Consider the following 24,023-nt stretch of genomic DNA (forward strand, 5'->3'; position numbering starts at 1 on the left):
CAGAGAGAGAGTACAAGAATTGTAATGTGGTCACATTTATAAATGTGTTTTGAAATGCCACAACATGAAACACGTAGTCCAACACAGATGGAGTATTTTTAAGTGGCTGACTGGTTTGGGGGAACTGGGACCATACGGCTGAAGCAGAGGAGTTAAACTTCCTTCTGAATGACGCCTCCACCAGCTCAAATGGCACCTATCCATCTCCTGAAAGGAAGAGTTCAAAGATGAAGATTAAAATGTACTTTTTTGTGCGCGTTAATCTGAACACCAAACATAGTTTCCATGTACTAAATAAAATGATGCATTATTTTTTGTTCTTTAATTTTGTATTAAGTTTTCTGTATAACCAACATTACAGACTGTAACATGTCCATACACCCAGCAGCAGAGAAGCAGAAGAGGAAACACTCACGGGTGGTCTCGGTGCCCCTGAGAGGCTCGCTGCTCTGCTTGCCAACCACAGCGTAAACACTGATGACGTACTCAGTCAGAGGGTTTAGATTTTCTAGCACTACCGTGCTCACCGATCCATTGACTTGCAGCTGAAACAATAAAGGATTGGTTCTTATTCTGTGACCAGTGAACGAGTTAATGAAGTATTCTTCGAGTTAATGAAGAATACTTCAAACCAACAGCTGGACTCACCTTTGGGATGTCGAGAGGACTACAGCTCTCACCTTTTAATCATTAGATGATTATAGTTTGCTGAGCCTAAATCTATTGTGCTGCGTTCATGAGCTGGTGACAGTGTGCTTATTTGTGGACAGAGAAGTGCACATGCTATGGACGAGCAGTCTGCCCTCTTAAACATTCAGGTTGTTTTACACATGTTTGGTTGGAGTCTTGCAACATGTTAATGCTCTGATGATGAAATTTACGTCACTTGGATAACGGATTATGTCACTGTTAAACATTGCCTTAGGCTGATTGACTTGGCTACAGAAGGATGAGCCAGCACTTAAGGTGTGAAGCTGGCACACTATTTCTTTTCATCCTCCCTCTACCGTGTAAGGTCCACAGTTACTGCTAAGTCCATCCCAGCCTCTTTTATTGTTTTTTATTCATTAATATTGATTTGATGACATCATTAGGCCAACAAACAGTGCCACCATCTATTTTTAATTGTCCTTGTCCAGCGATTGTTAATGAATTATTAAGAAATATTCCTGACACAGAGATCAAGTCAGTCAGTACCAAACAGAAACATCACACTTTGTACTTTTTTCACCCCAGACAGGAGGGCTGCCACAAAGAGTTGGAAGTTTGAAGTCATTTGTTTCACTGCTTAATTCTGTAGCACCATGACAGGTGTTGAGACATTTAAACATTATTTTTAGTAGAACTCGATTAACGAGTTAAGTTTAACGATTCTCCTGGTGCAGCGTTAGAACAATCTACCAAAATAACTGATTTTGCACACGGGTTAGCGCATGGGTTAATGCTGTATATCCTCTGGGGTACATTTTCATATTTTGATTGTTAAAGATAAATTAAATAACAGCTTTATCATCAATATGAATTAAATTTATTGTGACAGTTGAAATCAGAAACTTTCATACTCTTGTTTCAAACTAACATGAGGGGGAGAGTTTAATCTCACCTTCTCAATGCGTTCCCCAGCTGTCATCATGTAAGTGACATCGTATTTCTCCACGGTGCCATTGGGTGGAGTCCAGGTGGCACGAAAGGAGCTCTGTGTCACCTCTGAGGTCACCAGATTGGTGGGTGCCTCTAGAGTATGACATAAAAAGGAACGAAAGGACAGCATGTTCAGTATTTTCCTTTTTAAACCCACTACCACTCTGCCGCCATAAACCTGCCCTCGCTATTCTCACTCTTCTGACAGCGAGACTCCTGACCATCTGCTTCACTTAAAAACTGGGTTTTGGTTACACTTCCATGTGACCTTCACCACCAGTGATGACTAAAATGTCTAAAAATGACAGAGCAGTATTTAAATATTGATTTGTATAAAAAGCTTTGATCAGCTATTTACTTGTGAAAATTGCAGTTTTAAACTTTAAAATCTTACATTTAAATCACACTGCTGTAAACTTTCTGCTTCATTTGTTTTAAATCCTGGATGAATATGTGTTTGCCTAATAATACCAAGCATCGGCCTCTGGGTGTGAGGTGCCAAAAACTGCATTTCCACTAGTGTCCACTTGAGGCAGAGTCAAAAAGTGAGTCAGTTCCTATAGACTTCCATGATAAAATGTCCAACTTTACAGCAGAAGTAAAGACAGATTGATATAAATATATATATATATATATATATAAAAAAAAAGATCAATCGACTTGGGATAAGTCGATAACAACTGTTTGGATAAGTCACCCATTTGGATTTTGTTAAGGCTTAAAGTTAAGGATGTGGCCATTATGGTTAACGGGATGGTGCAGACACAGCGGTCGTAGTTACTAGCTGTCTCCACTTGGCTTCACCTATGCTAATTCAAATCACTAAAGTAGACCTCTAGAACAGCTTGTGCTGTTTGGTGCTTCTTGGAGCATTTTAATGAAATTATCTGCCGTGCAGCTAATTACAATAACAGACTGTCCCAGAAGTCTGTACTTCAGTTTTGGTGAGTTTGTTGTTCATAGCAAAACTTAGTTTATGTTTAGGTCCATGGATGCACCTCTATAAACGTAAATAAATAAGATGACCTGCTTATTCACATGTTTTATCTGTTAGTTAGCGCTCATTAGCAGGTATCTCTGCCTATGTTGTGAGCATGTACAGTTTATGGTTGCATCTTATTTGCATTAGCTGATAACTTCTCTCTCTTATCCAAATGTGGTCACTTCTAACTCCCATGACAAGCATAGAGGTAAAGTTGAAGGGTCCACAAACCAATGACTGACATCTCTGAGACAGCAATATTAATAAATCACTATTTGATTTAAGAAAATGTAAAATGTCTCAGAAGTCTTGTCCAGATCAGATGCAGACTAGATTCTCTGAGCAGCCTTTTGAAATACTGGCCCATCTTTAAAATTGTTCTGACAATGCTGAAATGGCTCCTTCCCTACCTGAGCCCTTAACACTGTTACACAGGTTGACAGAGAGTTCGTCAATGATGTCCACCAGGAACTGGAAGTCGTAGACGTTGTACATGTGAATGTCATCTGGGTCAGAGGTGATGGACCTCAGCTCATACTCATCAGCGTTTTTTACACCTGTGAGAAAAATAAACCATGAGTTTGATGAAGGAAGATGACTAAAGTGGCTGCTGGTTGATCATTTTCAGCCCATTCTAGTAAAGTCAGGTACTTTTCCTGATTGCTGCATGCAGGTAGCAATCATCCAAAAGTTCAAATGTGTTTTCATTTCCTTTTCTTCAAACCAGTGAAGCTCACTCACCGATAGCATAGAGCTCGATGCCGCTGTCTCTCAGGTTCTGTGAAATTACGATGACTTCATCCTGTGACTTTCCATCAGTGATCAGGATGCTGATTTTGTGGGAGTCTGGACGCAACCCCACGTTGGGTTTGAAGTTGTACTGGAGAATATGGTTCAGAGCCATTCCTGTACCACAGTGAGGAAGAAGTTTCATTTATGTGTGCAGATAACAAAGCACTGCTTCTCTGTTTTTTAACCCTTCTGAAACAAACCTGACCCATCAGAAAGCTTACAGCTAGATCAGGTGATGCTGAATGTGTCCATTATCAGGGATAGGAATCGAGAACTGCTTCTTGTAATTGAATTCCCCAGAATTGTTAGTCCGCTTCCCTATTGATCCCACTTAGCGGTTTCTCTTACACATGCTCCACAATCAGCTGATTTCAGTTCACGTGCCAGAGGACGAAAACAGTGGCACAGTCTAAGAGTGTTGATATGGACATTACTCTTATTTTTATTGAACAATGGGACAAGAGTTTGATGGCAAAGTGGAGACTGCTTCTAGGAAAGAAACAGCTGGATCAAGCTGCTAACACAACTTTGGCTTGTTGCAAGTATCTGCACGGACAGCATGTTAATGCTAAGCCAGCCAGACAACATGCTAACACTAAGCTAGCCAAGAACCCAGAGTGAAAGCTGCGTGAATGCTGACCCCAACTTAGCAGGGAGATGCTGAACTTCAACAGGTAACAAACTGATGAGCTGTCAGGCTGCAGCCTTTTTACTTGTGCATTATGATCGCTTTAAAGTTAAACCCTTTATTAATCTCCATCCATCCATCTTCTTCTACTTATCTGGGGCCAGGGCACACAGGAAGCAGCCTAACCAGAGAAGCCCAGACCTCTCTCTCCCTGGCCACATCCTCCAGCTTGCCCGGGGGAACACCATGACATTCCCAGGCCAGCCAAGAGATTTTATCTCTCCAGCATGTCCTGATTCTGCCCTGGGCAGTAAAGGGGCAGCCTCCCGGTGGAACATGCCCAGAACACCTCACCCAGGAGGCATCTTTGTCAGAGGCCCCAACCACCTCAACTGACTCCTTTTGATGTTTAGGAGCAGTAGCTCCTATTCATACAGCAAGGGAGCAAGGGACAAGCCAGCCACCCTTCGGAGAAAGCTAATTTCCGCTCCTTGCATCCACGACCTTGATCTTTTGGTCACTACCCAAACTCGTGAGGTGAGGGTAGAGATGTAGATCGACCGGTAAATCACTCAACTTCTTTCTTCCCCACAATGGACCGGAGCAGCATCCGCATCACTGCAGCCACAGCACCAATCCGTCTATTGATTGTCCACTCCATTTTCCCGTCACTCATGAACAAGATCCCGAGATACTTAAAATACTCCACTTTGTTCAGGAGCTCGCCCTGACCCGGAGTTTGCACTCTACCCTGTTCCGGCTGAAGACCATGGCCTCAGATTGGGAGATGCTGATTCCCACCACTTCACACTCAGCTGCGAACTGTTCCAGTGCGAGCTAAAGGCCATCACCAAGTGAAAGTCTTCTGCCACTTGGCTACGTCTAAAATTCTGTCCATAAAGATTACGAACATGTCCGGTGACCAAGGGAAGCCTGGAGCTCTTGCAATGGTTGTATAAGGACTGAATGGCCCGTAGCAATGAGCCAGACACCCCATAGTCCCAAAGCACCTCCCACACGACACTCCAAGTGTCATGGTTGAATGCCTTCTCCAAGTCCACAAAACACGTGTAGAATGGTTGGGCAAACTCCCATGCACCCTCAAGTATCCTCGAGAAGGTAAAGAGCTGGTCCAGTGTTCCATGTCCAGGACAAAAACTGCATTGTTACTCCTGTATCCGAGGTTCGACTAAGGGATGGACTGTCCTTTCCAGCACCCTGGCACAGACTTTTCCAGGGAGGGTGAGGAGTGTGATCCCCCTATAGTTGGAACACACCCTCCGGTCCCCCTTCTTAAAGATGGGAACTACTGCCCTGATCTGCCATGCATCATTGTAGAGACATGTCAACCAAGACAGTGCTACAACATTCAGAGCCTTCAGGAACACCAACAATGACGACACCGCCTACAGAGATGAGGTCCAGCATCTGACAGAATGGTGCAACTACAATAACCTTACCCTAAACACCAGGAAAACCAAGTAAGTGGTCATGGACTTCCTAAGACAAAAACTGATCCCCCTCCCCTATCCATAAAGGGTGACTATGTGGAAAGGCTGCCCTTCTTTAAGTTCCTCTGTACCCACATCTCCAAGGACCTATCTTGGACCACAAACACATCAGCCCTAGTGAAGAAAGCCCAGCAGTGCCTCCATTTCTTGAGGGTTCTGAGATGGAAGAGGCTGCAGACTGACCTACTAGTGTCCTCCTATCAAGCCACAATCAAAAGTGTGTTGATGCATGCCATCTCCATGTGGTACGCTGGTTGCACAACAGCCAATAAGAAGAGACTCCAGAGAGTCATCAGAACTGCAGAGAATGTGATCGGCTGTCCACTCTCCCCCCTGGACTCCATTGCCAGCTTGAGATGTCTCTCCAAAGCCAATGTGATTATAAAACCACCACCTCATCAACATCCTGCCCTCTGGAAAAAGGTTCAGATCCATCAGGTGCAAAAACAATAGACTAAAAAAAGAGCGTCTTCCTGTCAGCTATCACAACTCTCAATGCAAATTAAGAGTGTGAACAAACTTCTCCCACACAATCACTCTGTCGCTGCTATTGACTATGTTGCTACCATTCCATATGCAGTATTTTCGTCTTCCCTTTTTCTGTGCAATATTTTGGCCCCTGTGCAATATGTGCAATAGTTTGGTCTGGCAGATGTGCAATTACTATCCCCATGCTAAATGACCATAGCCCTTCAATCCTTACTTATATATTATATTGTATTACTGCCTTTCTACGCACCAATATAATGTTTCTGTGACTCATACACTGTGTATATAGTTTACTTATTTATATATATTAGTGCTGTAAAAATTAACGCATTAAAGCAAATTAATCCGCCATCACGGTCAACACGATTAAAATTTCTAACGCATATTAACGCATCTGGAGTGCAGAATAACTCAAAATCCCTGAAATGTTTCTGTCAATGCATTTCGGGCAGTTTGTCCAAGCACCTTCACACACGCGCAAATGGGCAGTTGATCTGGTAGTGACTGCTGAACCAATCAACTCAATATGGAAGATGATAAACGCACATTGGCCCTCTCAATGGGAAATTTGAGTATGAAAAAAAATAAGAAGGAAAAGTTGACCGACATAAAGTATCATGCACATTGTGCATTTTCTTTCACCAAAGCGCTTCCATCATAAAATATCACATTGACGCAAAGCATACGTTAGTCGGGGATGCAGCTAGGACTTTGGCTAACGCGTCATCCAGCCTGCGACAAACCACTCACAGAGCATCGGGGACACAGTAAGTCTACCTCAAAAATATTAACTGACACAATTGCCAAGTAGATTGCAGACCTATTAATATACGTCCTATATTAATGCGAGAACATGCGCTTTACATAGCTTTGGTTCCTCGTTTCAAGGACTTGAAGTGCATTTAATCTATGTGGGTGTATTTGAGTTGTAGGTATGGATTCCCATGGAAGATCATCATCTTGCAATATATCAGATTTTCCTTCTAGCTGTTCAATGCTCAGCTTCATCTCAGCTTCTGCTCCCAGTGTATTGTCGCTTTTAACTTGTACTACTTCTGTGTCTCTCCTTGGTTCACTTCTTCCTCATCATCCTGCTTATATCTTCACGCAACCCATTCACCTTCAACCGATAAAACTGAGTAATAACATAAAAGTCTTGTTGAATTATTACCTTGTATTCTTAGTGTGTCTTGCCTCTCTTTCAATCCCCATGAATTTTCTGCCCTGCTGCATCTCATTAACTTTGTGTCTACTCTCTCCGGTAGTTTGTCCATTGTCTTTCTCATACCTGTCTGAAGTTTCTTCCTTTTAAAAGTGAGCTTATCGTTCTCCACTGTGGCTGAGTCTCACACCAAGGGTTTGGCCCTATGTAAAGTGCTTTGAAAGCACAGTATATACAAATGAATTAAATTTGTCTCCCACACTGGCACCCATGTCAGTGATAGCAAGGCCAAAGTAATAAAAAAAAAAAACCTGTCATGGTGTTTCCTCCTTTATATGGCAAGTTGGCAACAGCATTCAGCAGGGATTCTTTGGTGTGGTGGGTGTTCAGGTGCCATTCAGTCCTTGGGTCACCGCTGTACTGAGCCAGACCTGCAGAAAATACAACACTAGATAAAGCAATTCTGATTTGGTGTTAAATAGCTTATTTCAGACAGAGCTTAGGGTTAGATTAGGGTAGATTTAATTGTGACTCATGCAAAGCTACTCTAGTAAATTTAAAAAATAAAAATGGGCAGATATGAGCAGAATATCTTGAGATTACAAGAGGTTCAGGTTAGGCAAATACTGAGAGACAGCTGTCTGGAGGAAAACATCCCTCCATGTGAGTCTTGTTGTTATAGTAACAACAGTGAAAGCTTTACCGATCTGGACTCTGTCAGGGCCAATGTCAAACACGCTGACCAGGCGAGCGATGAAGTTACGGATGGTTTTAAAGTTTTTGCGCCCAATGCTCCATGAGCCGTCGACTAGCAGCATGATGTCAGCCTTTGCTGTGGTCTTACACTGAGTGTCTGCAGAGACTGTGGTGTTGGGAGAAGAGGAGGTTAGTGAGACACCTTATCAATAGGAAATTTCTACTTTTGCATGACTAAAGACACATTTGGTCAATAGATCCAGAGCTCAGGAGTAATCTAATGTAGCTCTAAAAGGAGCTAATGAAGACATATGCTTATAGTGATGCCATTAAAGCTCAGTGCTGTAGCATATGAGGGGGTCAGTTGTGCAGTTTATATATGTTCATGTCAACACTTGATCAAATATAACTCTGCTCCACATTACACTCACACTGAGATAGTAAGGATAGTGCTATCCCTGTGTGAGTGTAATGTGAGGCAAGCATCTCTATATAATTTCATCCAATCGTAATCATCTGTGCCAAGTTTCAGTCCCAAAGCGACAGCGACTTCAATTCCGCGTGAGAACATATAAATCAAAGTCTTGGCACTAATCTGATCTCTGACTTCAATGTCAGAGATCAGAGAGCGTCTGCTCTGCAGGCCTGCTAACGAGTGCGGTGAGAAGTTTTTTGGCGGCTTTTACCAGAAGGATCTAGAGGAGGAGATTTGGGTTCATCCGTGAGGGTCGGCTTTTCATCTCCTGCACACTTTAAACTAAAAAAAAAAGCTCTATTATATTTTTGCATTTAAAAAAAACCAACAACAAAAAAACCCACACACAAAATAACAACAAGTTGGATTATAAAATCTATAAAACTAACCTAAGTGGTAAACCATTTACCAATATTTACTTTTTTAACTCCAAACTGAGATGTAACTTTACCCCTTAAGAGATTCCCTTTGAAGGAGTTTTCTCTGAAAACAATGTGTTTGTGTTCAGTGTTACTCAGACAAAAGAAAATTGTAAGTTTAGTAGATACACTATAAAACGTTACATTAGCTTAAAGTGCTAAAACACAGATTTGGGAGGTTTTACCTGTTGTTTTACAGCATGCCTGCTGTAATCAGAATACAATCGGCAATCATTGTACCAATGTAGACTACAAAAGTTTATTTTTGGAAAAGCTTTACGGTTTTTATTACTATGCATCAACCTTGTATCCTGTATTCAGCTAGCTAAGTTGCTACCTAAACATTAGCACTGTTTATGTGTTTAACACATATACACAAAGTCTAAGCACAGAAACACAACTTCCGCACATCAAAATGAATGATTTTAGTGTAAAAATGTACATTTCTATCAGTCTTTGTGCAATCATAAAGTAATATGGAAGAACACTGTAAAAAAGGTTAGTAGTCTACTTTCATGTACTGTATCCAGTTGGCTATAGCCTTCCTGTAGGAACCCATAACCTGTATTTTCATAGCAAGTTGTTAGAGTCACTATCTAACCCTTATCTTATGTATCCCTTATCTTTAACCACATTAATTTTTTTGTTTTTTTACCACAGCAGATCATCTGCCTCCATCTCACCCTATCCCTTACATCTTCTCTCACATCAACCCTCTGAATGTCCTCCATGAAACTTGTCTGTGGACTTCCTCTTTTCATCCATTCATCTCTACCATACAAAGAAAGATTTATAAGTTAACAGAAATGCTGCTGTCTTCTCTGGGCCGAAGCTCTTTTAAAATGGACTAAGACAAAGTGTCATAATTTGGCTATGCAGCAGGCAGGAAAGGACCCTAGCACAGACTCAGAGAGGTGAAAGTAAACTAAAAAAATAAACCACAGCTTTATTTATATGAATAAAACACACAGGGAAGCACGTGGAGAAACACACAACCATAAGGGAGATCGTCAAAGGAGCTTGCAAAGAAAAGCGTCTGGACTTCTTTAAGTTGCTTGAAGACGTTTCATCTCTCATCCGAGAAGCTTCTTCAGTTCTAAGGTCAAATGGTGGAGAGTCCCAGATATAAACCTAGTGGGAGTGACCCCCCACAGAGGGACAAAAGGACCCCCTGATGATCCTCTAATCGCCTGAGCCAAGGTGTGAAACTGGGCGTGGGTCCCAATCAGCCAGAGTTTCGGGTGTGTTCATTGTGAAACCTGGCCCCACCTTATCATGCGAATTGCTTGAAGAGGTGAAACGTCTTCAAGCAACTTAAAGAAGTCCAGATGCTTTTCTTTGCAAGCTCCTTTGACTACGATGACCTGGATGACTGAGAACCTTCACAGACACATAAGGGAGATCACGACACAGAACTGTGGGAGACGCTGACATAAATACACAGGAGGATAACGAGGGAAGTGGGAACACACGGAGAACACAGCTCACACAAATTAACATGACACCACAGTGGAAGCACATCTAGACACACCAAACACAGAACCACGAGACCGTCACAGTAAAACAGGAAACGGAGGAACACAAGACTGACACGTGAGTTTGACAGAGGAGTGGAGGAAAGGCAGACAAGAGGGAGCAAGGGAACAGGAAACAGGAAAGAGGAGACATGAAGGGTAACATACAATGGAACACAAGGAGGAAAACATGCACAGAAGAGGGAAACAAGGCACAAACACATATACACAGCAGGGGCCACAGAGGGCAAAGACACGAGAGGAGCCAAAATGCACAAAAGCTAATATAGAATAAACTTGGGATTACCTATATGAACCTTAAATAATAAACCATAAAATGTTATAAAAACATAAGAAACTCAAAATGCTGGGTCGAAAGGACCAATAACCATGACACAAAGAGGGAAACTGTTATGTGATCAGATGAATCAGAAGTGATTTAAAAAAAAAAAAAAAAAAACATGGACACCATATTCCCCAGACTAAAGAGGAAAGGGAGCGCATGTTAACAGCACTCAGTTAAAAAATGTGCATTTCTGACAGGATGAGGAGGGTTTAATGCCCTTAGAATTCGCACCTTGCACATCTGGAAAGGCACCATCAACGCTGAAAGGTATTTACAAGTTTTAGAACAACATGTGCTCCCATCCAAATGTCTTTTTAAGGGAAGGCCTTCCGTGACCCAGTGTTATTTGTATTCCTTGATTATTGCTATTCATGGTTTTGAGTTATCTTGATGGTTTTCTGTTTAAATGTTAAGTTTGTTGTGTTTTTTAGCTTTTAGTTTATGACCTCCCTGTGTTCCATGATTCATGTCTTGTCTCCATGTTCCTTGTTCCCTCGGTCATGTCTCCCCGGTCAGTCATGTCTCTCTGTTTCACTGTCTCTGTGTTAAACTTCCTGTTTTACTTTGTCGGTTCCTTGTTTCATGTCAGTGTATCTAGTTTCGTTTCCCATGTCTAATTAGTCTCAGCTGTGTTTCCCTCCTGTTTCCCATTCCCTCGTTGCGCCCTTGTGCATTTAAGCCATGCATTTTCCTTGTTTTTTTCTGTGTTGCACCCTCACTATGCTGTGTGTTTCTTCCCTCAATGTGCCAAGTCGACTCCTAGTTTTGAGTTCCTGGTTTATTTTCTAGTGGTTTAGTTTGAGTTTCTTGTTTCTAGTTTCTTCTTTTGCTTTGTATTTGGATGTGAGGTTTTACAGCATTAAAGCTGCCGTTTTGAGTTTACTCAAAGTGTAGGACTAATAAACTCTTTTGAATTTATGAGTCCTACATCTGGCTCTCGTAGGTGTGCAGAATTTCCATAGAACTCCACCTGCTGCTCCGCGAGCATCCAAACCTCGTCCACTTCAGTTGGGAATCCTCCTGCGCACTGGAGGCACAGCTCAATTCTGTCCCCCGGACAAAGCGGTGCTTACGCCGCCGACACTCTTAATTCACTGAGCAACTGCCAGTGGTTAATGAAAATGACTATTTTTCTTTTGCTCTTCTCGACATTCAAAACTGTTCATCGTGGTGGAAAAGGTCTAAAACCTATTTTCGCTGCATCCGAGCCTGCTCCCCTGCCTCACTCTGTTCCTGTTCCTGGTCCAGCCTTCACCTACACCGGAGTCAGTTTCCCAGGTGAGGGGGGCTAGGCCCTGGTTGGTCCCTGCTCTATTTTCCAGGCCAGCTGAGGCTCTGCTAGTCCCTGCACTTGTACCAGCTTCTCAGGTGGGGACGGCAGCTGCCCAGCTGTTGCCACTGTCTGTTCCAGTCCCCAGGGTGAGGGCGGCCAAGAACCAGTTCACTGCTGCACCTGTACCTATTCCTTGGGTGGGAGTGACCGGTGTCCCCTCTCCCGGCACCTGTGCCGGTCCCTGAGGTGAGGCCTGCCAGGACACAGCCAACCTCCGAACCCATACCTACTCCTCGGGTGGAGTGGCTAGCACCCGGCAAGGGCCTTCACCTGTTAATGTCTCCACTGGAGGCTCAGGTGAGCTTGTCCAGACATTTCTCTCATTTTCTGGGAGCTCAGGAGAACTGGCTCAACCACCACTAAACCACTGCTTCTATCTCTAGCTCAGTCACTAGCTCAGGAATCTGCTCAGCCACCTGGTCAGTCATCAACTCAGCCACCTGCTAAGCTGTTCAACCAGAGGTCTCCGCACCTGCTGGCTCTGCGTCTGTTCCCGGTGGGGGCTCAGGTGAGCCGCACCTGCTGTCTGTTCCCATTGGGGGCTCGGTTCCCATCTCTGCTGGTGACTCTTGAGAATGTGTCAAACCATCAACTCCATCAACCACTCAACCACCAATCAACTGCCTGTGGTAGCCACTCCACCATCAGTTGGCCTCCGGATCTTCTTTGCCTGCGCTGCCACCGTTTTCCACGCTGTCGGCCTCCAGATTTGATTCACCCACAACACTGCCACCTTCCTTGTTATTTGGACTCTTGTGCCTAGTTTTGTGCCTTGGACTCTGTTTTTCTTCTTGCTTGTTTTACTTCGATGGTCCCTTGTTTCATGTCCTTGTATCTATTTTTGCTTCCCCTTGTCTTATCATATCTTATCATATCTAATTAGTCCCAGCTATGTTTAAGTGTTTTAGTTTGTTACTTGTTTCTAGTTTCTTCCTTTGCTTTGTATTTGGATGTGAAGTTTCCCAGCATTAAAGCCGCTATTTTGAATTTACTCCTCTGTTTATGAGTTCTGCATTTGGGTCATCATGCCTGCCACACAGCAAACCATGAGAAATCCTGTTCACAAGTTATAGAAATAATAATAAGTGTGCCTTTTGGCATAGGCGCACTTAATGAGTTCTGCTACCATAGTGTCCATCTAAGCCTTTTCCTGTTGATTGTCTTCTTCACTGTCGCATATTTGTTGTTTCCTTTTAAATGAAATCCTCTACGTATGGCATGAAATAACTCTGAAAGCTTACCTGAGTTTCTCTACAACAATTGTGTTAACGTCGGGGCCGATAAAGAGCTCCTTAAGGTCAATATTATTCCTTGAGTGAAAGGTGACTTTATAGCCACTGACATCCCCAGGTGCTGGATCCCAGGACACTCTGAAACTGGTCCTGGTGGGCTCTGAGGTCAGAAGGTTCCAAGGACTCTTGTACGGTGACACTGAAATAGAAGAAATCAGCAGGAAATTCAGGACAAACTAACCTAGAACTAAACTCGACACAACTCCAACTCTTGGCGAAGGTTTTTAAGGATCAGCCACGCCACATTCAAGCCAGTTTCTCATTAGTCCATAATACAATTCCTTGAACCCAGTGTCGACCGTTAGGAAGCCCAGTGTCATGCTGTGTGTTAGTAATGCTAGCGTGTTATTGAGCACGTGTTTATCTGTGATTTTAGTGTTCTCGTGAGGAGGCGCTGCAGCACCTGTGGTGTGAAAAATACTCCTCTTAACAAGTAGTTTAAACTTGAAGTCAGTCCATGAAATTTTTGGTGGGAAAACGGGAAAAAAATCTGCAACTTGGAACAAAGAAACATATGTTTTTCCAAGGCACCGTGACTTGGTGTGAGGTTTCTCTGAGAAAGTGTGAATAAATCATCAAATATACCAGGTTTATCCACTGCCTGGAAAATACAGACAATTCTTCAATCTTAAGTACTGAGGATTAAACCCTGGAGGCTACACATCCTCACACATCGTTAGTGTGGGCCTCAGATTTACTTTTCCTCATCATGTAAGATCTCCTTTAAAATTAGAAGCTTACAAAAATTGACTTTGAATGAGTGACTATGTGCCCATTGCATCCAGCATCTACTGAGAACATCTGATCTCAGTAGACTTGAACTTTACTAACTATGGATAAGCAGGGCTTCTACATTTTTAATAAGGGACCACCCAACAGCAGATTTTTTTAATCGTTCAGTTCCAGCAGCGATCATATTTTTAGACTGAGCACAGGTATAAACGTCTTGGCTAAGATGGACATGTTTCTGCAGTGTGCTGTCTCTCAGAGGGTTGAACTATGGACCAACGTACGTGTCGTTCCTACTCCTTGCTTTGCTTTTCCTTCGCTGCGCTTGTAGATGGGCAGAACGGTGATATTGTATGTGGTCGCAGGCTTCAGATTCTTCATGATGGTACAAGTGGCCTTTGCAGGGATTTTCTGGACCACTTCTTTGCCTCCGTTGTGGGGAACGTACTTCAGCCGGTAGTTGAGCAGCTTGCCCAGCGCCGGCGTCCACGTGACTCTCATGGTTTTCTCTGTCTCGTCTGACACTCTCAGTCTTTTCCCATCTGCAGAGCCTGAAAACATAGAATGCACTTTTAATACTGCAACAACATAATTCAGTATCGTTAAAGAGAAACTAGTTGTACCAGTTCCCCTTTAAATTGTTCCTGGGGAAACCTAAACAAAGTATATTTGACTTATCCAGGGTTTGTTTTAAAGTAGAAACCTGCAGGGCTGAAAAATGCTCAAATCTGCAGTTCCCCCGATGCCCACTTGGGGCTGGCTCCAAAAACGAGTCACATCACAAATAATGTGGCTTATTGTGGCATTAACTGAACTAGCAGCCCTTCTACTAAGTCTACTCTAGTTCATAACAACTCAGATGGTGATGCAATAGTGTTAAAATTGAGGCTTCAAAAAGGATCCCATAAATTAGTGGGTAGCAAGTATTCAGTGTTCAAAAGCCAACCACTGACATCTATGAGCCAACAATATTAATGAATCACTACAATAGTGCTTTGAAAAAAGGAGGATACAAAATTTGGATCCTTCTTTAAACTTGTTCTGATAAAATCTGTACAGGTGGTGAACACAACAGAAAAACCTTTTATTGTCATTGTACATGTACAATAAAACTTTGGGATAAGTCGATAACAACTGTTTGGATAAGTCACCCCTTTGGATTTTGTTAAGGCTTAAAGTTAAGGATGTGGCCATTATGGCTAACGGGATGGTGCAGACACAAGCGGTCGTAGTTACTAGCTGTCTCCACTTGGCTTCACCTATGCTAATTCAAATCACTAAAGTAGACCTCTAGAACAGCTTGTGCTGTTGGTGCTTCTTGGAGCATTTTAATGAAATTATCTGCTGTGCAGCTAATTACAATAACAGACTGTCCCAGAAGTCTGTACTTCAGTTTTGGTGAGTTTGTTGTTCATAGCAAAACTTAGTTTATGTTTAGGTCCATGGATGCACCTTGATAACATTAAATAATTAAGATGATCTGATTACTCACTGATTATTTACTCAGTGTTCTGAGCATGTACATTTTATGGTTGCATCTTATTTACATTAGCTGACAACTTCTTTCTCTTATCCAAATGTGGTCACTTCTAACTCCCATGACAAGCATAGAGGTAAAGTTGAAGGGTCCACAAACCAATGACTGACATCTCTGAGACAGCAATATTAATAAATCACTATTTGATTTAAGAAAATGTAAAATGTCTCAGAAGTCTTGTCCAGATCAGATGCAAACTAGATTCTCTGAGCAGCCTTTTGGATTACTGGCCCATCTTTAAAATTGTTCTGACAATGCTGAAATGGCTCCTTCCCTACCTGAGCCCTTAACACTGTTACACAGGTTGACAGAGAGTTCGTCAACGATGTCCACCAGGAACTGGAAGTCTTTGACGTTGTAGATGTGAATGTCATCTGGGTCAGAGGCGATGGACCTCAGCTCATTCTCATCAGCATTTTTTACACCTGTGAGAAAAATAAACCATGAGTTTGATGAAGGAAGATGACTAAAGTGGCTGCTGGTTGATCATTTTCAGCCCATTCTAGTAAAGTCAGGTACTTTTCCTGATTGCTGCATGCAGGTAGCAATCATCCAAAAGTTCAAATGTGTTTTCATTTCCTTTTCTTCAAACCAGTGAAGCTCACTCACCGATAGCATAGAGCTCAATGCCGCTGTCTCTCAGGTTCTGTGAAGCTAAGATGACTTCATCCTGTGACTTTCCATCAGTGATCAGGACGCCGATTTTGTGGGAGTCTGGACGCAACCCTACTTTGGGTTTGAAGCTGTTCTTGAGGATATAGTTTAGAGCCATTCCTGTACCACAGTGAGGAAGAAGTTTCAGTTATGTGTGCAGATCCCAAAGCACTGCATGCTGCTTTTCTGTTGTTTAGCCCTTCTGAAACAAGCCTGACCCATCTGAGGGAAACAACAAGGAATGCTTCTCTGACACTTTGCTCCACAAATGAGAGGAATAAATATGGCCCTTGTCAATGTATTTTTACCTAAACTGAAAGAATCTCCAAAAGTTGAATCTGTTCATCTGGACTTAGTGTTTTTGTGGGAGAAACGTTTCGTCACTCATCCAAGTGACTTCTTCAGTCTCAGCTGACTGTTTCTCCAATCTTATAAACAGTACATTTGCATAATGACTGAAACCAGCCCACTGAAGGAACAATGGGCTGGGAGGTCAGTTCCTTAATCTTAATTATGCAAATTCCCATGAGAATTGATCAACAACCACTGACCAAAACCCACTGATCAAAGACCATGAGTACCATTCACAGAGAGTTGGGGAATGGCTGCAATCACAGCATTGTAAGATGGCGAAAGATGTACCCTTGGGCCCCCTCCTTGATTCAGAGATGGTCTTTCCCTTTTCACGTAAATGGCCTCCTTGACTCCGCGCTCAAACCAGCGTTCCTCTCTGTCCAGGATGTGCACATCCTCATCCTTGAAAGAGTGTCCACTGGCCTGTAGGTGTAAATATACTGCAGAGTCCTGGCCTGATGAGGTAGCTCTTCTGTGTTGTGCCGTCCGCTTCGCCAGAGGTTGTTTGGTTTCCCCGATGTATAAATCCTGGCAATCCTCCTGGCACTTAACAGTGTACACTATGTTACTCTGTTTGTGTCGGGGGACCCGATCCTTGGGGTGGACCAATTTTTGGCGCAGTGTGTTTTGGGGTTTAAAAGCCACAGAGACCCGGTGTTTAGAAAAAAGTGCGTCTCAACTGCTCCGATACTCCTGACACATATGGGATCACTACAGGTTTCTGCTTGGGCAGTGGTTGTCCTTCTCTCCTGGATTAGCTGGAGCTTTCTTTAGGTGCCTTTCCCGCTTTGACAGAAGTCCAGCTGGGATAACCACATTTACTCAGGGCCTTCTTGATGTGCTGTTCTTCTGCCTCCCTGGCCGCTGTGTCAGTGGGGAAGGTGTTCGCTCTGTGTTGTAGCGTCCTGATGACACCCAGTTTGTGCTCCAGTGGATGATGAGAGTCAAACCTTAGATACTGATCCGTATGTGTAGGTTCACGGTACACGTCAGCTTTTAGATGTCCCCCATTACTGATGGAAAGCTTTAAAGGAGACTAAATCTTCAGCCTTCGGGGATTTATCATATCCATCCTTTTAGAGGCCTCCTGCTATCCCAGCCAAGCACTTTACCCTTAGGCTGCAGGCTTGTGGTTCCTGGAGTTTCTAAAAGGAGATCCTTCAGCTATCAGACCCCTCTCCTATGGAACCAGCTGCTCATTTGTGTTTAGGATACGGAAACTGTCTACTTTAGGATTAGGCTTCAAACATTTCTTTTTCAGAAACCTTACTGTTAGATCAGGTGATACTGAATGTGTCTTTAACTTTTCCTTGATTAATTTGTGTTTGAATGGAAGCTATCGATTCCTATGGAAGCGCATCATCTTCAATATATCAACTCCAGCCCTCCTGCCAAATTTTAAGCTCAGTTTCTGCTCCCAGTTCTTCTTGTTAAAAGGGAATCTTTCTTTCCCACAGCGTCCAACTCTCTGTAACATACTTCAACCTCACTGTATAAAGTGCCTTGAAACTATACTTGTATAAATTGTGATATAACAATGAATCAAAGTTGGCTCCCAAGCTGGCCCCTAGATCAGTCTGAACCCTGTGAGTGCTGGTAGTGCTGGTAATAATAATAATAATAATAATAATAATAATAATAATAATAATAATAATAATAATAATTTTAAATTAAAAATTACCTGTCAGCGTGTTTCCTCCTCTATATGGCAGGGCGGCAACAGCACGCAGCAGGGATTCTTTGGTGGGGTGGGCGTTAAGGTTCCATTCAGTCTTTGGTTTATTGCTGTACTGAGTCAGACCTGCAGAAACAATGTAGAAAAACACCAAAGATACAGCAACTCTGACTTTTCCAAAAATATACCAAGATATGACATTTTAAATAATTAAGTCAACTTCAAAAAATGCAACCAATTTCTTTTATCTAGTGTGTAATTTTACTTCTTTAAATTGATTTGTTCTCAAAAATAACAGCAGCATGCAGCACCCTGTGACTCAAAGACTGATCAGAACATCAATTCAGTAGATTTCAGACACCAGTGTTTAAATTTAGCCTGATGTTGTCACACATCTAAAACAGTTATTATATTATTGTTGTTTAATGTATGAATTTCTCACTTTTGTTCTCACAGTACAGAATCCAGCTTATTACTTTAAGTTTTTTAAAGTACTGATTAGTACTCAGTATCAGCAGATACTTTGAGCCAAAGTATTGTTATCATTCCATCATGGCATCTCTAATATCAGCTGCTTGCTCGATTTTCTGTTTTTAAACGTGTCAGATAAATAAACTGACATGACTTGTTCTTTATAAACTGATCAGAAAAAAATTAAAGGGAGAAGGAGCTGCAACAGCTTCTTTTCTTTTTTTTCAAACGATGAACTGAGGGGCAGAACTAAGACCCGATGTATGATAATACGATACAGTATACGATAGCAGCAGTGAAAGCTTTACCAATCTGGACACTGTCTGGGCCGATGTTAAACACGCTGACCATGTGAGCGATGAAGTTGCGGATGGTTTGGAAATTGATTTGGCCAATGCTCCAGGAGCCATCAAGCAGCAGCACGATGTCGGCCTTCGCTGTAGTGTTACACTGAGTGTCTGCACAGAAACAGTGGTGGTGGTGGGGTGGGCAGTAGTGGGGGGGGTCAGACATCTGGTACACAACAGACACAATGTCTTTAAAGTCTTATTGTGTGAGGGAAAAGTGAGAAAGAGTCAGAGGAAATACATCAAGAGGAGAGAGGAGTACATCACAAAAACTCAGAAAGCAGATTTACATTACAAAACACAAATAATTCTCCCACCCCCATTCTCTGCGGCCTGCTGGAGCGGGAGGGCTAGTAGGAGGAGTTGGCCGTCCGACTGCGGTCTGGGGTGTGGGGCCTCCCTGCTGCTGCAGAGTCGGGGTGGTCTGCCTCTCCCCACCGCAGGGAAAAGGGTAACACCACCTGGGTCTGGGTGCAATTCCCCCCTCCAGGGGCAAGGGTACCTAGACCCGGTTTGTAGAGTACGCTTGGGGAGTGTGATTGTGTGTACAGCGTCTCTTTATGTCTGTCTCCACGTTGGTTGAGTGTGGAGTGAGTGCATATGAGAGCATGAGGGTGGGAATGGATGTTTGTGTCTGTGTGTGCCTGTATGTCTGTGTCTATATGTCAGGTTGGGTATCAGACGCCACCTCTCTGGGGACACCTCAGGCCCTCCAAGGTTTGGAGGCCTATCTCCACCCACCACCACTTCCCCTGCCGGTGGCGGACTCCCTCAGGTGTCGGTGTGTTGGTGGTTCTTTGTGTCTGGGGGTGGGCGTCCGGGTACACACCGGCTCACTCCTTGGCGGCCGCTTGTCGGGGCCTGGGGCCTGGGGCTCGCTCGGGCCCCCTTTGGAGGTGGGGTGCCCCCGGCCTCTCGGCCTGGGGCTCGGTCACTCAGGCACAGCTGGGGGCCGGCGGAGCTCACGGGCGCGTCACTGCAACTCCCCCTGACTTCTGCTCCGCGGCTGCTGGGCGAGCCCTCATCTGGGACTCTCCTCGGCTCTTACTGGAACAGTGGCGCGGCTGCCCCTCTGTTGGTCTTCCATGGTCTCTTGTGTTCTGGGGGCCTCTGGATGTCTGGAGTTTTGATCTCCTCCATACCCGCTTCACACCCTGGAGGATGGGGCTGTGGCCCCCCCACACTCCCTAGCAGATCATTACATGGAGAAACCTTTGGAATGCAAGCATGCTGATCCACACAGGTATGCACACATGGGTATTCACAGACGCGGACTAAAGCTTTCTTGGCTGCTGCCTCAAAGCACACTGTGCGCTGTCTATCTTGCGTGCTGCACAATATCGTTTATTATTTAGTAAATATTGATATCTATGACTAGCTAGTTTATTGTGATGGTGCTTTGTTTTCTCTATTATTATGTTGCTCTTTGTTGTTTGCTGTCTCCTCTGTTTGTTTTTTTTGTTGTTTGTTTTTTTTTTTCTCCATACAGGTGACCCAGGAGTTCTTTTTTTTTTCTCTCTCTCTTCCCCCCCCCCCTTCTCACCGTCTCTTCTCCCCTTTGGTTTTCTTTCTTTCTCTCCCCTTCTTTCTCTCATTCATTCCCCCTGTCCTATTTATTAAAAAAAAAAAAAAAAATGACAAAGGATGAACTGAAGCTCTGCCATCACGTAATGTCGCATACTGCTGTTTCTGATGTCATAAAAAAAAAACAAAAAAAAAAAAACCCACAAATAATCCACACACCTAACACACTGTGTAACCTATGCCCCTGTTTAAAATTTAAATTTCACATGTCTCAGTGTAGGTTGTAATGCATAATGACAAACCAGATGTCTCACAGTGGAAAAAACAAAAATCCTCACAAATATTCCAAATCCACACTGAATGACTGTTGATCAGTCCTAAACCCCCTCAGCTGTTTTTAAAGAGCAGCATTTTAGCATTATGTTTCTGCAGCATGTTAAAAATGCCTTACAGCAGCTCTGCCTGACCACATGGACCTGTCGAAAACACTGAATAATGGATCCAAGGATCCATTTTTGGATCCTGCTGTGGATCCAAGGATCTCAGAGTTGGGAACGCAGTCACTTTTTGTCTTTTTCGAGTTACAACAGAAACTTCTGTCAAGGATTAGCACATCCTTTGGCTCTGATGGGAAGCATTACATGAGAACCTTTCATAGGAAAAATTCTGACTGTAAATCTTAATCACAAGCACAAAGCCACATTTAACTATACATTCAAGTTTAAGCTGCATTACTGCTCTCAGTAAAATGGTAAATGGCCTGTATTTGCATAGCGCTTTTCTAGTCCCTAAGGACTTCAAAGCGCTTTACACAATCAGTCATCCACCCATTCACACACACATTCACACAGTAGGCTATATTTAATGGTTTAAATGTCTTTTAAAAAATACAAAATAAAAAGCTCCTATCGTGAAAATAAAACTAGGTTTAAGTTTTGATGGAATTATTGGATCATCATACGCGTGAGATAAAATCTGAAGTTTAAGCAAAACACTTCACAGGCACACGTTCGCTTCAGTCATTATTTTAATTTAGACTAAACGTGCAGCTACACACAGCAGGCAGAGGACAGAAAGAGGAGAGGGGAGATGGAAGAAGTCAGATGTGTTGGATCAAAGAGGAGGAAGAGGAGGAGGAAGAGGGGAAGGTGGAAGAGCGGTTTTACCTATCTCCTGGGCCTGAGAGGAGGACAGCAGCAGTGCCATGAGGGCAGCAACCACTGCCAGAGAGAGCCTGCTCTTCATCTTCAACTCTGCTGGTCTCAGCAGTATGAAGAAAGCTGCGAGAGAAACCAAGGAGGCAGTCAGGCATCCTCTGGACTTCATGAGACTATTATTACTCCCTGAACATGAACCCTCAGATCTCATTAATGCACCTTCATCTTCATTTAAATCTACATGATGCTTAAAACAACCAGAAAACGCAGCTTTGAAGAGAGAAATATGTCACATGATTATTCCACGAGCAGCAATAAGATCACATGATAAGCTTTATTGTATATAAAAGACTAAAATTCACCAAAATCTACAAAATATTTAAGAAAAGAATCTTTCTTCTGTCTCTGCGTTATTTTCTTTTTCTCTCCTTTCTGTGGCTCATATTATTTCCTCTCAGAGTAAAGTCATGCCTTTAATATTTCTGCATGATGAGAAATACGCTCTATACTCCCAGCCGTTATTACGATCTTCTGGTCAGTTACTTCTGGCCCAGCCCAGGCTCTGTCTGAAGATTAGGGGTGATCGTACTTTTGTAGCACCAAACCTCTGGAATAATCTTCATTCTACCATTCATGCCTCTGACTCCATTCAGTCCTTTAAAGCACGCTTGAAAACTTACCTATTCAGCCTCGCTAATTCTCAACGCTCATTAACTGCCGTATCGCTACTCATTTCTCTGGATAATCATGATTTCTCCCCATCTCTACTTACTAATGCTTTTTGCTTGTTTCCTCTGTTTTATCTATTTTACCTTGTTTTAACGGCTTACTGTTCAGTGTAAACGTGCTATATAAATGAAATTGTATTGTATTGTGTATTGTCAATATTCACTCCTATTAGGACACAGTCTTCCCACTGTCTTGCGTAATGGAGGATCAAGCCATGGCACTGTGCGCAATTACGCACATCAGAGATATAATCCGAATGAAAAACAACAACAACGAAAACAACAAAAAGTAATATTGCAGAATTTAAAAAGCACACAGATTTTAAACGGGTGATAAATTAAGGCGTGTAAATCAATCCCCCTTAAATTGCACCCAAACAGCTGACCTTCAGATGAGATGGACACAAATGTCTTTTTCTTAAACAAGCGTAAAATTTAAAAAGTCTTCGCTGTAGACTCCGGCCAGAGAAAAGTGGGAGTGAGGTGGTCGGTCCTAGACTGCAGCCTTCTTCCAAGTGTGAAGAGTCTCCAAACAATCTGTTACTTAACGAGGAGGTCGGAGGGGCGGCTGCTCCCAGTTCTGCCTGCCCCACCGCGAGCTCTTACGACATTGTCCGTTTTTGTAGATGTTTGTCTACAGAGATGAGCTTTCAGCCAACGTTAACGTGTTTCCGTGCAGTTTCCAAAGTTCTAACCGCGCCTTACTGGACAATGCCGAGTGGTTGAGAAGTGGGCAGGAACAAAGTGATGGTGGAGTTCAGGACTGGGGAAAGAATTATTAAAAAATATCAAAAACGCAGAGGATAATTTTTAATGTCAGTTTCCCTTCAGGGCAGAATAAATACGAGTTTCACCACTTATTAAAAAGGTTGGGTTTAAACTGTTGTGCAGCTGCTTTTTATTTTAATATCTGGATGAGTGAAAAGTGATCTAATGAAGGCTGGACACTGGCCTATAGTTAGACGGCTGGGTCAATAAACAATGCTTTTTAAACAGTGGCTTAATTCCTGCCACCTTAAAAGCCATGGACAAGGCTCGTTAACAGAGATCGATTGATCACATTAAGATCAAAGAATTAATTTTCAGTTTAATTCAATTCGATTTTACTTATACAGGGCAAATCACAACAGTTGCCTCAAGGCACTTTATATTGTAAGGTGAAGACTCAATAATACAATAATACAGTAATACAAAAGAAACAGAAAAAACCCGAACAATCAATTAACCCTTATGAAAAAGCGCTTTGGCAACAGTGGAAAGGAAAAACTCCTTTTTAACAGGAAGAAACCTCTGTCACAATGAGGGGAGGAAAACAGGAAAACTCATGCTGTGGAAGAGAGTCAAAGATTGATAATAACTAAAACTTTAAAACCCTAACTATATGATCTAAGGCTCTTGTGTTTCTTAGGAAACACAAGCGAGCCTACAGTGTGGGAGTGAAGTGCTCTAATAGGGTGATATGGTACTACAAGGTCATTAAGATAAGATGGGGCCTGATTATTTAAGACCTTGTATGTGAGGAGCAGGATTTTGAATTCAATTCTGGATTTAACAGGAGTGAAGGGAA

The 24,023-nt window shown here is 42.8% G+C and overlaps 1 protein-coding gene across 1 annotated transcript; it reads right to left on the minus strand.

The window, feature by feature from the left end:
* Positions 1-23,065, minus strand: LOC308397341 (collagen alpha-1(XII) chain-like). Its single transcript, XM_080883194.1, has 16 exons — positions 22,843-23,065; positions 21,738-21,851; positions 19,009-19,158; positions 18,236-18,355; positions 16,156-16,320; positions 15,825-15,971; positions 14,294-14,560; positions 13,230-13,419; positions 8,588-8,658; positions 7,909-8,067; positions 7,517-7,636; positions 3,365-3,529; positions 3,034-3,180; positions 1,604-1,734; positions 416-545; positions 1-207 (listed from the first exon to the last, which is right to left on the minus strand). Exons 2-16 carry the CDS (start codon positions 21,814-21,816, stop codon positions 197-199), a joined length of 2,052 nt encoding a protein of 683 aa, XP_080739320.1. The 5' UTR covers positions 21,817-21,851; positions 22,843-23,065; the 3' UTR covers positions 1-196.
* Between the last annotated feature and the right edge of the window lie 958 nt (positions 23,066-24,023).

Source organism: Rhamphochromis sp. 'chilingali' (genome assembly GCF_963969265.1).
Source record: "Rhamphochromis sp. 'chilingali' genome assembly, chromosome: 5".
NCBI classification, from domain to species: Eukaryota; Metazoa; Chordata; class Actinopteri; order Cichliformes; family Cichlidae; genus Rhamphochromis; species Rhamphochromis sp. 'chilingali'.

What these genes read in the sequence shown, in the direction of transcription:
- LOC308397341 (XM_080883194.1), bottom strand. Translation starts at nt 21,816, where the DNA reads ATGAAGAGCAGGCTCTCTCTGGCAGTGGTTGCTGCCCTCATGGCACTG. An exon ending in CTCTCAGGCCCAGGAGATAG is followed by an intron (nt 19,159 to 21,737) that starts GTAAAACCGCTC and finishes GTTTCTGTGCAG; the next exon opens with ACACTCAGTGTAACACTACA. An exon ending in AGGAGGAAACACCATGACAG is followed by an intron (nt 3,530 to 7,516) that starts GTTTTTTTTTTT and finishes ACTGTGGTACAG; the next exon opens with GAATGGCTCTGAACCATATT.